This window comes from Mauremys reevesii, linkage group 3 (assembly GCF_016161935.1).
Source record: "Mauremys reevesii isolate NIE-2019 linkage group 3, ASM1616193v1, whole genome shotgun sequence".
NCBI lineage: Eukaryota > Metazoa > Chordata > Testudines > Geoemydidae > Mauremys > Mauremys reevesii.
Window position 1 is genome coordinate 20,267,887 of NC_052625.1, and position 15,500 is coordinate 20,283,386.

Here is a 15,500-nt window from a genome sequence, read left to right on the forward strand (position 1 = left end):
GAAGACAGCATTACATCTTCACATGAGAGGCAGTCAGGGAGAAAACAGTACCTATTCCAGGAGCACTTGGCTAAGGCGACCCCCTAGGAATTGCCACTAGCTTCAGTCAGTAGCGGACACAAGGAAATGTGGTAAAGAGGAAAGAACAGGGGAAAATGTTGTGGCAGGATTAGATGACCAAAGGCTACATTTGGTGTAAAGATATAGGATCCCCACTGTGAACCTCAAAAAATAAACTAAAACCAAAAAGATGAGAAAAATTAGTTTTGATTTGCTTTTTGGGGTGTGGAGAAACAGTAAGGAAGAGAGACAGGGGGGACTTATGACCAGATTTTTTTTTATTATTATTTTAAAGAAACAGCAGCTCAGAGCCAAGCAAAGAGATAAATTCCAATTTTAAGATGATACAATCCTGGTCTTGCTAAGCAACGAATCAATAGAATTATAAGGAAAATGGGCACTGAAAGCTGGGCAGGGGATAAGCAACAGAGAATGGTGGCCCCTCAGGAGGGGTTAACCAAACACAGTTGGTACCATTAGATAGTCCACTTCCATAAGACTGACAGCAATGCAAATGTGGGGGACCTGAGCAGGAGGTAGACAATCTAGAGAAGACTATGTTAGAGGAAAGCAACGATGAATGCAGTGTCCATAATTAATGGAGGAAAAGCCAGGGACAATATGACTGGTTAGGATAATTGGAACCTGAAGTGGGAGAAACATCAGCTGGAGCAAGAAAAAAGACTGCAGCTGGAGAGAAACTGGCAGAGAGAGAAGGTCCACCAGCACAAGGAAAAGCCTCATGCTAAGTGTGAGAGTAAATGTTAGCGTGAAATGGACATCAAGGATTTGGGGGCGGGGTTAATGTTAGGCTTCTATTTTTTTAGAATCTTGCCTAAGAATCTAGATAACCGTGTCTGAACAGTTCAGTTCAATGGAGACAGAAACTGCACATTCAGTTCCATATCCAATGGAGATTACAAACCATTCCAAAAATATAGAGATGGGGACATTTTTGGTTTTTTTCAGAAGTCCTTAAGAAAGGGGCATATAATAGGAAGTCAACAATGGATAAGATGAGGTTTATAACTTCCTTTCTGAACTGTAAGGTACTGACAATGTAAACCTGGATACCGCGAATTATGGAAAAGTTAAGACTACCAGAGAAACTTGAACTGATATTTTGAGGCTCATAGAAAGAAATTTTTGGGAGCTCAAAAGAGTGATGAGAATTATGATGAATTTGCAAATTAAACAGGAAAATAACTAAAGAAATGGATAAACAGGAACAGGGTTTCCATTAGCAAGAAAGAGCTGGAACTAACAGGCATGAAATAATTTTATCAACATTGTTATTTAGACTTGTGAGCATGATTGGATATTGCCACCCCAAAATGTTGCACTAGCTGGTAAGATAGCTAATCACTATGAAAACAGCCATGTGAAAACACAGAAGAAAACCTAAGAAGGAATAGCAGCAAAGAGTCCTGTGGCACCTTATAAACTAACAGACGTTTTGGAGCATGAGCTTTTGTGAGTGAATACCCACTTCGTCGGATGGAATAGGCACAAAGCCTGAACCTGGCAGAGGAAGCCATTTTGATCATCCACAAGGAGCGCATTGGGAAGGGATGTTAACATCTGCCAAAAGGATGACTGCCCCATTAGCCACAAGAGGTCATTTACACCTCAGTCAGGGCAGCTTTCACCTATGAACAATAAAATAAACTGCATCAAGCATCCGCTTGATGAGGAAAGTCAGAGGCCATATTCAACAGAAAAGAATGACACATATGCTATTAAATTCACTCCATAAACAATCTGTAAATTTATTGCTTGTCCCCTCTAACAGGACCAGGTGCTCTAAATAACCAATGGAAATGGGGGTGAGGGGAGAGGAGAGATAATAGATTATATTAATGGGTAAATTGTTTCAAAGATAGCATTATTTAAAAAATTATGTACATGCTGTTAAAGCCCCAACTGGTGGAAACCAGTCAGCTGCTTGGTGGGCAAAGCACATCTACATTAGCACTCCCCCCGTTACTATCACAACTAGAGTTGCACAAGTAGTAGTGCAACAGGGAAAAATTTTAAGAAAAATGGTAGTGCTGATAAGGCCTTTCTTTACAATAACTTTTCTAAGATGTGCCTACCTATCTTAACTCTTGCCAACTGTAAGACTAGAAATGTTATGCATAATTTTTTGTTTTAATCTGATTATCTCTATATATTCTTAATACATCTTGTTTTTAACTCGATCATTTGGGTCTTAGATTGTTTAGAGGTAAACTGCAATATGGTTTAGGAAGGAAGAAAGCCTTATGATCACTTGTGAGAGACAGTTGAGTACCTATCTTGGAGCACCTGCCTGAGGAAATCCCTTAATGTGCCAATATCTATAGTATATAGGGGACTGAAGGTTATACTCCCTCCTCATGGGGCAATGCATCAGAGTTAAGTGAAGGTTCTCTGCTCTCAAAAGGATCCATCAGGGATGCAAGTAATTCCCCACTGTGACACTGTGCCAGGCTGTCCCTGCATGAGAGTGGGCAAAAGGGCCAACAGAGTGGGAGTGGTGCACTTAAGGCACATTGTTCTTCTCATTCTTAAGTGATCTTTATACATCCAAAAACTTTTACAAAAGCCCAACCCCAAAATGTTAATACTGAAAAATATCTATCTTGCATAAAATACTTACAAAAACTAAACATGAATAAATATTCTTACACTGCATATGTTGTGCCATAACCCAGTTGTGGAGCAGCCTGTAGTTTTCTACAGACCCCTTTACCATTTCTACCAACAAGTCGTAAGCAGCAGCCCTTGAAGAATGTGACTTGCATTTTGGCTGTTGTCTATCTTTTAGACTTGGCAGCAAAAACAGAAGATTGAAGATGTCTCTTAGAAACTCCTGTAAAACAATTCAATCAGCAGGTATATCAGTTTGTACACATATTAAAAACACTGTTATATAACTGTATATAGTTTCAACTTTCTAGGAGGCTTCCTCCACCAGATAAAAACAATTTTAATGTCCTGTAGATAAATTTTGGACTGCAGACTTTGACAGTGTCTCCTTTACACCATTCTCTGTATATTATATAACATACCAAAAAGCAGTCTTCAAGTAATTTGAAAAGAAGCATTGTAAATGTGTTACATTACCATGATGGAAAGATAAATATGTCCACCAAAAAAAGTTATGACAAATTGTCTGTAGCTCTAGCACAGCACTACTATTTGGCATAAGAAACCAGAAAAAAAAATGAAGACTACCAAACATCCATAATCAAGTTACATTCAGTTTTAACTAAGACTTAAAGATTACTCATGTTATGTAATATTGCCAGTCTAAAACATGACTATTCCTACAAATCATATTAACATAATAGGTCACGTATATTATACCAAAAACAACTGTTATCATAACACTATGAAATTAATACACTTCACAGTTCTGTACAATTATTTTCTTTTTCTTTGTAAATATACTGAACTATAAAGAAAGAAAGAAATACTGATGTTACACATGAAATACTCATACTACACAAGTGATGATCAACAGAATTTCTGATATAAAAAGATTGGGTAAAATCCAAGTCAATGACTAAACTTCCATTGACTTTAGTGAGACAGGATTTCACCCAGGGTATTTTAATTTACACTGACAAAACTATCCAGGCACACCTTTTAAAAGGCCAGTTTCACCCATTACTATTTATCCATAAAAGTAATGTATTATCAGTCTGTGTTTTAATGCTCACATACTAAAATTGATTTTAAGTGTTCCATTGCTATAGATTCAGGGGTTTTTTTAATTATGATTTTAATGACAAATGCTGTATATTAAATAATGCTCCATGAACAAAGTGAATCCATGTTACATGGACTAAAAAGAGAGCAAACCAAGTCATGCTGATATTGGGCAACAGATACACAGGTTGTAATTTGTTACCCACATTTGCTACACCAGAAAAATATGACAAGAAATTTGGGCGGGGGAGGTGGGACGGGAAGAGGAGGTCTAGACTTATCCCTCTCCTGTTTTAGTCACATTAATTCAACAACATTAAAGCCCTAGGAATCACATCCTTCTAATAAGAGGACCACCTTTTTCAAAAAATTACACCACTTTTCTAAATATGTAGTAGGGAGTAATAAGTAGAAGGAAAGGTTGTGTGCAGAAGGTTTAAGTAGCAAGGGAGGAGTGGAGGCTTTTTTGCAAATAGCAAGAGACAGGTTGAGAATGCTTATTAATGGGAAGGGGGAGAGAGTAGAGCTAAAAGGGCTGACAGCTGGTATGAGACAGGCTGAGTGTGCTTATCACAGGATAGTTTGAACAGTTGGCTAACGTGTTAAAAATACACTTCGTAAACCACAAATGATTGCAGTCAGGAATAAATATTTAGGTAGTGTCTGCACTAGCCTTTACAAATGTGTTACCTGCCTGGCAGTTAATTAGCTTCAGGTAAAAAAATAAATAAATCTTGTGTAGATATACAGTTAGGAAGGTGAGAGAAGTAAACACTGTACTGCATTGAGCCCTAGTCTACACTACAAAGTTATGTCAACGTAAGTCACCTTGTGTCAATCTATTTGTGCATATGTCTATACTCAAATGTGTTTCCCACTGATGTAAGTGCCCAGTTACAGCAATGCAATAATATCGTCTCCCCAAAGGGCTTTGAGCCATGGTCAACCTACTGTGATCAATGCAACCCAAGCGTAGGCACTGCGACATATGTCGACCCTAATAGTTCCCCAGCAGTTGTCCCGCAATGCCAAACACTGACCGCTCTGGTCACAATAGTGAACTCCACCACTGAGGCATCACAGAGACCTGAAGCCACCCTGCCGCTTTAAAACTCCTGTGTATTTTTTAAATGCCTTTTCCCGAATGTCCAGCTTAGCAAGCACATCTAGTGCTCTTCCTTGCTGTATTGCAACTGCCCAACCAGACCTGTGGAGAGAAAAGGCTGTGCAGGCACAGCTATGGACCAGTCTTAGAAACGTGGACATCTATGAAAGATTGCACATGAGATGCAGGTAAAGGGGTATGACAAGGATCAGGAGCACTGCTGAGTGAAAGTGAAGGCACTGCAGCAGGCATACTACACATGGCCACAGAGGCCAACAGTTCACCTGGTGACGGGGCACAAACTGCCACTTGTACAGAGAGCTGCATGCCATACTTGTCAGAGATCCCATCAGTACCCCGCAGACGACCCTGGATACCTCAATGTAGGGCAAGATGGAGACCCCTCCAGCTATGCCATGAGCCCAGATCTTTTCGAGACTCCACCACAGTCTAGCCAGCCCAGCACGGACAAACCCAATCCAGGAAAAGAAGTCTCTGTGTGTGCATGCATTCTCCCTTAACATTTTTAAATGTGAAGATGGCAGCCAGCTCAACACCAGGCTATCAGGACACACGTACCTATTGTTAATTGTTTTACTTCTACAAAAAGAGGTAGAGGTACAACAAACAGAGGAAGAGTTGTTATTAGGTTTTAATTTCCCTGTAGGGTTAAGGAGGTGACCAAGTGCAGTAGTATGCTTATGTACATAGTATATTCCTTGTATCTTCCTGAGAGATCTTGATGAAACTTTCATTTTTCAAGCCAGCTGCTTTCTGTGCATTTGTGACCCTCAAGAGTGAAATATCAACTAAAATCACCACTGTCTGCAGAAAATAGTGCCAGTAATCAGTGCCATTACCTGTACTTGTATCCATGGAAACAGATGCCAAAATTTTATTGTTTTACACATTGAACAGTTCCCTTATTTCCCCCAGCCCTCACCCAGGCAGGCCATCTTCACCATGGCTGCGGCTGGAGAGCAGCGTTGAGCAGAAGTGCTCCAAAGCTTACGTGTCAATAAGCATATCTTAATTAAAACTTTTATAAGTAAAAGGGAAGGGAGCTTTGTGTAAGCTCAAAAGCTTGACTCTCTCACCAGCAGAAGTTTGCCCAATAAAAGATATTATCTCACCCACTTTGTCTAACAGTTGGTGTATGTTTGGCTGAAATGGACACAAATGTTTTCCTCCATTCTAATTTTAAAGCGCTGTTCTATTAAGTTTTATAAGTTTGCACTGTATTGGTTTTTAATTGCACATTATTTTTGCACTTTTTTGGTACACAATCTATTTTTATTTTTGGAAATAAATTCATCTTTATCACTTCGTAATATCAACCGCAGAACACCTAGCACTACACAGAACACAGAACCACAGAACACATAGATTCAGTGACTAGCAGTGTAATAATTATAAAAATACAGTAAGCATCACATAATCGATAGGTTCATTAAAAGACCTGATACTCAGAAATGTACACCAAGCACTACACAATTCCTAACACCCTCCCCCCCAAATTTCCAAGCCAGGTAGAGCAATGTCCATTTACTGTGGCTGACCATTAAAGTGGTCTTTCGAGGCCTCCCTCATCCGCACAGCTCTGCGCTGAACTCTTCTAATGGCCCTTTTGTCTGGTTGTTCAAAGTCAGCAGACACCACTCCACCCCGGAGGCAACTTTTCCCCCTTTGCCTCACAGATATTATGCAGAACAAGCAGGCAGCTATAACCATTGGGATATTTTTTTCACTGAGATCTGACCTAGTGAGTAAAAACTGACAGCATCCCTTCAATTTACTGAAAGCACACTCAACTGTCATTCTGCACCTGTTGAGCCAATAGTTGAATCTTTCCTTGGAGCTGTCAAGGTTGCCATGTATGGCTTCATGAGCCCCAGGGACCAGGGGGTAGGCTGGGTCCTCCAGGACCACTACTGACATTTCAATGTAGCCAATGGTAATCTCGGGTTGCGAAAGAAACTTCTATGCTTTCAGCTTCAGTCCTGTGTTTGTAAAGATGTCAGCATCGTGCACCTTCTCTGATTAGCCCACACTGATATCAGTGAATCATCCCCAGTGAGCCACCAATGTTGCATAACCATTGGGAAAATAGCCCTTTCTGTTGATGTACTCTGTGGCGAGGTGGGCTAAGGTGAAAATAGGGATGTGTGTGCCTTGTATCATCCCACTGCAGTTCAGGAACCCCACAGCTGCAAATCCATCCACAACAAACAGCAGTGGTTCTCAACCTGTGACCCAATCAACACACAGCTGCGGCCCATGTGACATCATCAGGGCCACACAGGTAGTATATATATTGTGTGGATGCGGTTCCCATAACACATAGAGAGCTGCATATGTGGCTCACAATAGTAAATAGGTTGAGAACCACTGGCGTAAATGCTTCCCACATCAATGGAAGGGGTTTTTCTGTCAGTGCAGGTAATTCATGTCTCCAAGAGGCAGTAGCTAAGTCGATGGAAGAATCCTTCTGTCCACTTAGCTGTGTTTACACCTGGGATTAGGTTGACCTAAATACAGTGCTCACGGCAGGAAATATTTCGCAGCCCTGAGTGACGTAGCTAGGTTGACCTAAGTTTTAGGTGTGGAGCGGGGCTAAATACATTGATCTTGCAAAAGAGACCTTCTCAGGGTTTGGGGGACTGAATCCTCTTCTAATTAGGAGGTAAAGCACAGGACACCCACAGAGATGTTACATGTCTACTACTATGGTCTATAGACTGTATTAACATTAACTAATCCCCAGATATGGGAGGCTTTGGTCAGTGCCTTATTCCACTAAGTATGGCGCCTGCTACAGCACTAACAAGATTACAAAGATTTCTCCCCAGAAATCTTCTAGTCAGAGAGCCACATCCTGATCTCTGAAAAGTACACTGAGTGAGATCTTCTATAGGTCAATGTACCTAACCAATGATATTCAGGACCATTTCATGCTTCAAAAATCCATTTTAGTAAGAATTCTGGAATACGCAGTTTCTTGGAGTTAAATCCTTTTATTTTGGGACCAATAGGAGAGTTTGTCCAAACTCTTGCACAAGCTAAAAGGGTAGAAGTTCTGCAGGAGGCTAAGAGAGGAATATACCACCTTGCCACTCAGTAGCCAAGCCATCGGGCTCAGGTAGTCTGAATAGGAAAGCCTACCTCTCTCACACACTTGAGTACATGTAAGACACCATTGGAATTTTTTTCTTTTGAGAGGGATGGGGCAAAGGGTGAGAATTTGTGGAGATTTTTCAAGAATTCTCGACAGGTGAGGATGACCTGCCTGCTGAATCCTACATGCTGAAGACCACAGTTCTACCATTGCAGAGTAGTTTCTGCAGAAGTCTTGCTGCTGTTTAAAGATGGAGAGCTGTCAGCATCTGAGCCACTTCCCATGGAGTAACAAGGGTCTATAGGCCGGGGTAGTAGTGGGACGTCTACCCTTTTGTAACTTGCAACTATTGGCCTTTTGCCCACACTATTTTATTGATTCTGCCATGCTGGAAGAGGCGAGGAGAGGAGCTTGGCAGGTGCTCCCATTCAAGAAATAATGACAAAAAATGGACATACCTTCACTAGAAAAAAAAGAAGGTGCATTTTTAAAATGTTCGCTAATGTGTTCAAAATACACCTTTCTTCCTAGTGTAGCTATGACCAATTTAGTCTCCTAGAAGAAGGAAGGCAAAGGAGCAAAAGTACCATTCGCTGCTGCCCCAGAACTTGATTTTTAAAAGATTGGTAATAACAGATAAGGTGGCAGCACCAAACCATCACTTTGTTTGCATGGACAAAGAGAGCATCTGAAGTGAAGCTGGAAAAGGAGTAGCCACATCTCAGAATTCACTGGACAAGACTGAACTGCTGTCAATATTTTTCAAAGAGAGAGAGAGAGTCCAAATGTATCACTCTGGAGAAAAGTTTATGATCAAGCTATCCTGCTCCATTATGTTTCATTGTACTTAAAAGGGAAACTGCCCATTTGTATCACACCAACACAGTGAAATAAATAGACACAGGCTATTTTATAATAGGCAAATCAAATTATAACATTTTAAGTCTTTTTTTTTTTAAATTATATTGGATCAAGACTTATTTTCAAATAATCTGTTGGGACTCTGGTCTTTAAGCAAAACCAAAATTCTGCTTTAAAAATCATCTGTTGTGACTGCTGCTCTGACCACATTCAGCTCTTCTTCAAATCCCGTTACTGGCTTCCCCTCAACATACATATAGCTACGGTCCTTCTCTTTAGCTTCAAGGCTCTGCACAATTTTACTCCTCTCTGTTTTCTTTTAGTCCTCTCCTTACTTCTTTGTTTTACCAAAGCTGCAGGACTGTGCCTTCTGTGTCCTCCTTCCCATCTTCTCTCTGTACTGTCTTCCAAACTGCACTCTATGCTTTGAATTACCACCCTGACCTGGTTTTCAACTTCTCTTCCTTCAGATCTCTCCTTAAATCACACTTTTCCCAAGAGGCCTATAAACTGTAGTCTTCTCCAAGTATTGTTAGCAAAATGAACCACAAAAAAACCAAAAGCCACATAAATTCATTATAACAAAATTTGTTCTAATGAGAAGTACTAAATTCAACTCCTTAGTTACTTGGGTTTGTACCTACCCTATCCTCCCATCCTTCAACTATCTGCTGTCTATTTAGACCGTACAATCCTGATGGGACAGATCTATCTTATAACTCATTTATAACACAAGTATCACATGTATGAGATTACATTAATAAGTAGAAATACCGTTGTTACTGAAAACTAATATTACATTAGTGAATGCCCAGATTATTATACATTCAGATAATAAACTTACCAGGAGGCATTTTATGTTCGTAAATTAGAAAAAGGGACTTTGGCTAGCTCAAACAGGATTAAATGAAGTCACATATATGGGTCTAATTATTGACTGAAACCTCATCATGGACTTGATCCAAAGCCTAGTGAACTCAATGGAAAGACTCTCATTGATTTCAATGAGCTTTAGATGTGCAGGTCTCATGTTTCATATGTGCCTCTGTAAATCACTTCCATAGCCAGACCAAAAGTTTGAACAAAGCACTGAAGAGTAGAACAAAAGTTGTGCGCAAGAGCTTTGCTTTTTTACTTTAGGAATGGAATTCTCAGTCCCAACAAGCCAAGCTGCTATGCAAGCTGGTCATGGCAACAGGGAAGGATCACAAATGCAAGCCCACTGCTTCCTCAGCCCATGTAAGAATTGGGCCCACTGCATCTGTGCAGTGCACAGATTCCCTAGTATTATTCCTGGCCTGTTCATAATGACATCTCATCAGCAGATCTCCATAACATGTAGGGATGGAAAGATTCCACAACATGTAGGGATGTACAGGATTCTTGTGACAGGTGTCTGCTCCTGTCCATGTGTGAAAGTGACTTTCAGCTTTAAAGCTACTTTAGGATCTTCTACAGGTGCATGGGATGCCCCAGGATTTGGCCAAGGAAAAACAGATATCAGTGATTTGTAAGAACTTGGAAAAAGTTAAGCAGCCCTGAAAATGCTTTGAGATAAACAAAGATATAAATAAATAAATACGTAGATAAAGGATCTCCAAGAGACAAGAATTTTGTTCTGAGGTTAAAAACGGCTAAAAAGGTGTGTGTGTGTGTAAAAAATACACATTGCAATGCTGTTTTTTAAAATAAAATAATCCAATAAGGAAATGTGTTTCTGTCAATCATCATATGAGAAAGGAACAGTATTTATGCAACCCCTACACTCATGAGAGTAAAACAAAACTTAGAATGAAGCAGTTTACAGTAACAGGAGGTAACATTAGCTATTTGGCATTTTCCAAGTACTTTATTCTTACCTGTCCTTCTCGGGAAAATTTAAAAGGTGGTTTGTGTTTAATAACACTCGTTGCAAGCCGCAGGAGTCCTGTAAGACCATCATCTTCTATGTTACCATCTTGATGATCAAGGATTTCTCTGCTATACAAAAAAAAATTAAGCTCTATATGTCCCATTAAGAATACATAAAATACAAACTTTAAAATAAAATTAACATCACCAAATCTTACCTTCGAATGCAGTCAGCGAGGTGTCTTGCTAGGGCATCTAAATCAAGCAGTGTTGTCTGAATTAAAAATAAAGGAAAATGGAATACCATTACAAAATAATCATACATTTTATACACTCTTGGTTGATTCACAAACCAAACTAAATAACCTTAGTTTGCAGCTAAGCTTTGATTTACTTAAGATGTGTGTTGCTGTGGGTGCTCCACTTTAGGTGAGCATGCACTCTTCACTTTTGATTGGAGATTTTTGGTAGCAAAGCCTGTTCAACCCATGCATGTACCCTACACATCCTCGTGCCCCATACAAAGGCTTTATAGCCTGTGCGGGTGAACTGCTCTCAGTTCCTTCTCTACCACAAAGTCCCACAGAGGAAACTCCGAAGTAGAGAGGAAGGAGGGCGGGTAGTGGAGCACCCACAGGGACACACATTTTGAAGAACTCCAGTTACTGCACAAGATAAGTAACCTCTCTTTTTTAGAGTAGTGTCCCTGTGGATGCTCCACTTCAGGTGACTCCACAGCAGTAACCCCCCTAAGGAGGTGGCAGATTCAGAACAGAGTCCAGCACTGAAGAAAGAACTGTGATGCCTACTGCAGCATCTGATCTAGCAGCATGAACCAACGCATAATGGCTGGAGAAAAAAAATACACTGAGATCCACGTTGCAACTTTGGACATTTCAGCAACTGCAACATCCTCAAGTAGGGCTACAGACAGACTGTGATCTAGTAGAATGTGTAGGGGAGGCTATCAGTGAAACCACAGGAGGCAATAACGCACCCAGAGATCCATTTAGAAAATCTCTGTGTGTAACCTCCATTTTTGGAGGTTACATGCATCCTGTAGATTCCTTCCTGCTATTTAAAAGCACATTTTGTACTTCTTGTGAACATGACTCCTCCTGTCCTGAGAACCACTGAGGGACCAGGCTTGGAACTGCAGAACATTCAGGTCAGGGTGAAGCGTCTGAAATGGATCCCAAGACAACAGTTGAGAATTGATTGGGAGCCATCAGAGAAGGCAAGAAGTGAGTGTGATGAGGTACGGAAACCAAACTTGCCTTGGCTAAGTTGGTGCAACCAAAGTTACACTGGCTTGGTCCTGCTTGTTCTTGTTGAGATCCTTTAAAAACAATGGAGTGGTAGATATGCATAAAAAAGATCCCTTGTCCATGTAATAAGAATGGCATCTCCTAGAGATTGGGAATTGAGTTCTCCTCTGAAAGTTCTCCTCTGCAGAATTTCCTGCACTTCATGTTGGCTCCAGTGGCAAAAAGATGAACCTCTGGAAATCTCCATGCTAGGAATATTTTGTTGAGGATTCGAAAGTCCAACTCTCATTTATAATGTAGGGAAAAAATGTCTGCTGAGGTCATCTGCCAAGATGTTTTGTATGTTGGAAGGTAAGAAGCTGAAATGACTATCTGGATGGCTATGCACCAATTCCAAAGCTTTATCACTTTGGTGCAGAATAAGGGTGAACATGCTCCTCCCTGACGATTGATAAAACACACACAAGCTACGTTGCCTATTATGATCTTGAGTGACTTGTTTTTGATTAGGGGAACAGTGTAGCACCAAGCTTTTCTGACCACTCTTAACTCTAGCAGATTGATGTGCAAGCGTTGTTCTTGTTGTGACCATGTGCCTTCGGCTGTGTGAGGACCCACATGTGCTCTCCATCCCAAGAGGGAAATGTACAATGTTATCGTGACCATAGGGGGACTCTGCATGAATGGGATTTCTGCACAAACCTTTAGGAAGGATTCTTCCACCAGATGAGTGGCTGAAGGACCCAGCTGGGGACAGGCACCTCCTTGTTCAGACTGTGTTTGTTGGGTACACAAACTGTCCTGAGCCCCCCTCTGGAGACAGCAAAGATGTAACCTGGAGTTTTGTGTTACAAAAAACACAAACTGCCATAAGCACCAGTAGTTGCAGACATGTCCTTACTGGAACTTGTGGACTGAGCTGAGTTCTTTGGAGAAGGTTTTTCAGATTGAGGAACGGGTCAGGAGGGAGATAAGTCCTCCCCATCACCGAATCCAAAAATGCTCCTATAAAAAGGATAGGGGTCAAGGTTGATTTCTCATTTATTTGTAGGCCTAAACTGTGGAACAGAGAAGTTGTTGTTGAACTGCTGACTGCAATTCCTGATATCATCAGCATTTGAGGAGCTACTCATCAAGGTAGGAAAACACTGTTTTCCAAGACGTTGGTGGTGGGCAGCTATGACCGCCATGATTCTTGAGAAAAACCCGTGGGGCGGAAGGAAGGCTGACTGGTAGGGCCCAGTACTGGTAGTGATTGTGATCAAATGTGAAATGGATGAATTGCTATGGGGAAGTAGGCATGTTTGAGGTCGAGAGTTGCAAACCAGTCCCTGGACTCTAAGGAGGAAATTATAGCTACCAGGGACATTGACTGCATTGCACCATTAAGCAGGGAGGGGAGAAGGGAGCAGTTGGGGGGAGAGGGAATAGCGCTTTATGGCCAGGAGTAGGGGAGCGAGGCTCAGAAGCTGCTGCAAAAGGGGGAGTGGGTCAGTGTGGCAATGCTGATTCATCTCCAGTGACCGGAAGGGCTGGGAAGTTCAAAAGAGGAAAGAAGCCCCTTTTCCCCAGACCAGGCAGAGCTGCACCCACCCTCCTTTCTCTTGAGGTGGCAAAAATACAAGGTTTAGTCAGGACCTGCTGTGGGCTTCGTGCTAGCTGCTCCTTTATTGGGGGGCTGGGAAGGAATTTTTTCCTCACCACCAGATTTGGGTTAGGTGGAATGGGAGGGGGGTTTCGCCTTCCCCACAACGAGTTCAGGGAGGGTTCTGTTATGGTGAGTAGGGAGGGGAGTTAGACTATGATGTTGCAACTCATTATGTAAGTCTGGGGCAGATGTCCAGTGCAGGTACTCCTTAGGGAAAATATACATGGACTGGATAAATGACTCAGTAGAGGACTTAAAAAGAGATGCTTGTTAAAGGAGTGAAGGGGGGGCTTCTATGACTGTTAAGGCAGAGAGCCAACCCCCTCTTCTTATAGTCCATCTTAACCCTTGTTCGGAGGTGGGGTTGGGTGGTAAGGTCCCAGCAATGGGTTGGCTGCAGGACCTGGATGGAAAAAGAAGGAAGCTGGCAGAAGGGTAGATATTGAATGAAAATGGAGATATTTACCCGGTACGCTTTTATCTGTCGGGTAGTCCTGGACATCTAATAATAAAGTTGCAGCCAGATTAAAACCATATCAAGTGTCTCCTGCCCTTATTTTGGTATAGTTGGGCAATGTCCTGATTTTCAGATGTCTGACATACTTGTTCAGTTGTCTGAAATCTAGTAAAGGCCTCCAACACACATTTTATTTCGGTACCAGAAAATATTTTGAATAGAACTCTTTGTCTCTGTGTTGAGCTGGAACTGCTTCTATGGTCCCTAGACTTAGGAGCACTGTTATCTCCTGTCTCAGCAATTGATTGTGAGAGGGGTCCCTGAAGAGGGACGGGGAAGGGAGGTGGAAGGGCAAGATGCAGGTAAACTAGATAGTATAGCCCAACGTAATGGCCTCCAATACCCATTTGTCTGATGTCATAGCCTCCCATGCTTGCTTCCATACAGCCAAGAAACTCTATTGAGTGACACGCTTCATTAACTCATTGAATTGCCAAAAAGTCTTCTGCTAAAGATGGCACTGGTGGCATTACAACCTTGTAAGATGATGAGGAAGCAACATTTGTAAATGGGGTCACTTCCTTTTCTGTCCTTGCCTCTTGCTCCTCAAAGGTGTCCTCTGCTGATTCAGAGTGGAGGGAGACATGGACAATACCAGAGAACTAAGTCTTCTATGTTCCTTATGAGACTGAATCAAGGCCCCTCTAAATTGCTGGCAGTACATTGCCCAGGGATCCCAATAAGACCAATGAGGAGGATCATAAGTAAGGCTACAATTTAGTCACCAAGGCCGTGGAAGGCATGGAATTCATGACTTCCAGTGATCTCCATGACTTCAGCGGTCAGGAGCTGCAAGGTCCCCTGCCACCAGCAGGGGCCGGGAGCTGCAGGGTATCCCCACCTCCTCTAGCGGCCCCCACATCTCCCAGCCGGTGCAGGCAGTGAAGTACCCCACAGCTCCTGGCTCCCGCGGATGGTGGAGAACCCTTGAGTTCGTTTGCGGCAGTGTGGGAACCCCCGAGATCCCGGCCACCGGGGGAACCCCTGAGAGCCCCGCCGCTGGGGGCGGCAGGATGGAGGAATCCCCAAGATCCCAGGCGGCAGTGGCAGGGGAACCTCTAAGCTCCCGGTCCTAGCAGGCCTCTGGAGCTGCAGGCAGCAGGGGTACCCCGCAGCTTCCAGCCCCTGTGGGCGGTCGGAGAACCCCTGAGTGCCCTGCCACTGCAGGCCCCCTGAGCTGCGGGCAGTGAGGGTACCCCGCAGCTCCTGGCTGACACAGGAGCACCCCACAGCTCACAGTCCCCATGGACAGCTGCAGGCGGCTCCTTTAGCCTGCGCAGCTGCCCCACTTCAGGCGTATGGGGACCCACCAAGCCTTATTTTGTCCCTAATATTTTTAGTAAAAGTCACTGACAGGTCATGGCTTCTGTTAATTTTTC

The 15,500-nt window shown here is 42.4% G+C and overlaps 1 protein-coding gene across 6 annotated transcripts in view; it reads right to left on the bottom strand.

Moving 5' to 3' along the window:
- Positions 1–15,500, bottom strand: part of USP34 (ubiquitin specific peptidase 34) — a 310,790-nt gene that overhangs the window by 105,207 nt on the left and 190,083 nt on the right. For 5 of the 6 annotated variants that reach the window (XM_039529332.1, XM_039529335.1, XM_039529338.1 and 2 more), the window contains 3 exons: positions 10,907–10,962; positions 10,697–10,817; positions 2,731–2,914 (listed from right to left, as the gene is read on the bottom strand). In XM_039529332.1, the coding sequence (XP_039385266.1) occupies positions 2,731–2,914; positions 10,697–10,817; positions 10,907–10,962 (361 nt within the window). The remainder of the gene's footprint in view (positions 1–2,730; positions 2,915–10,696; positions 10,818–10,906; positions 10,963–15,500) is intronic. The other variant, XM_039529334.1, reaches the window with a different exon arrangement.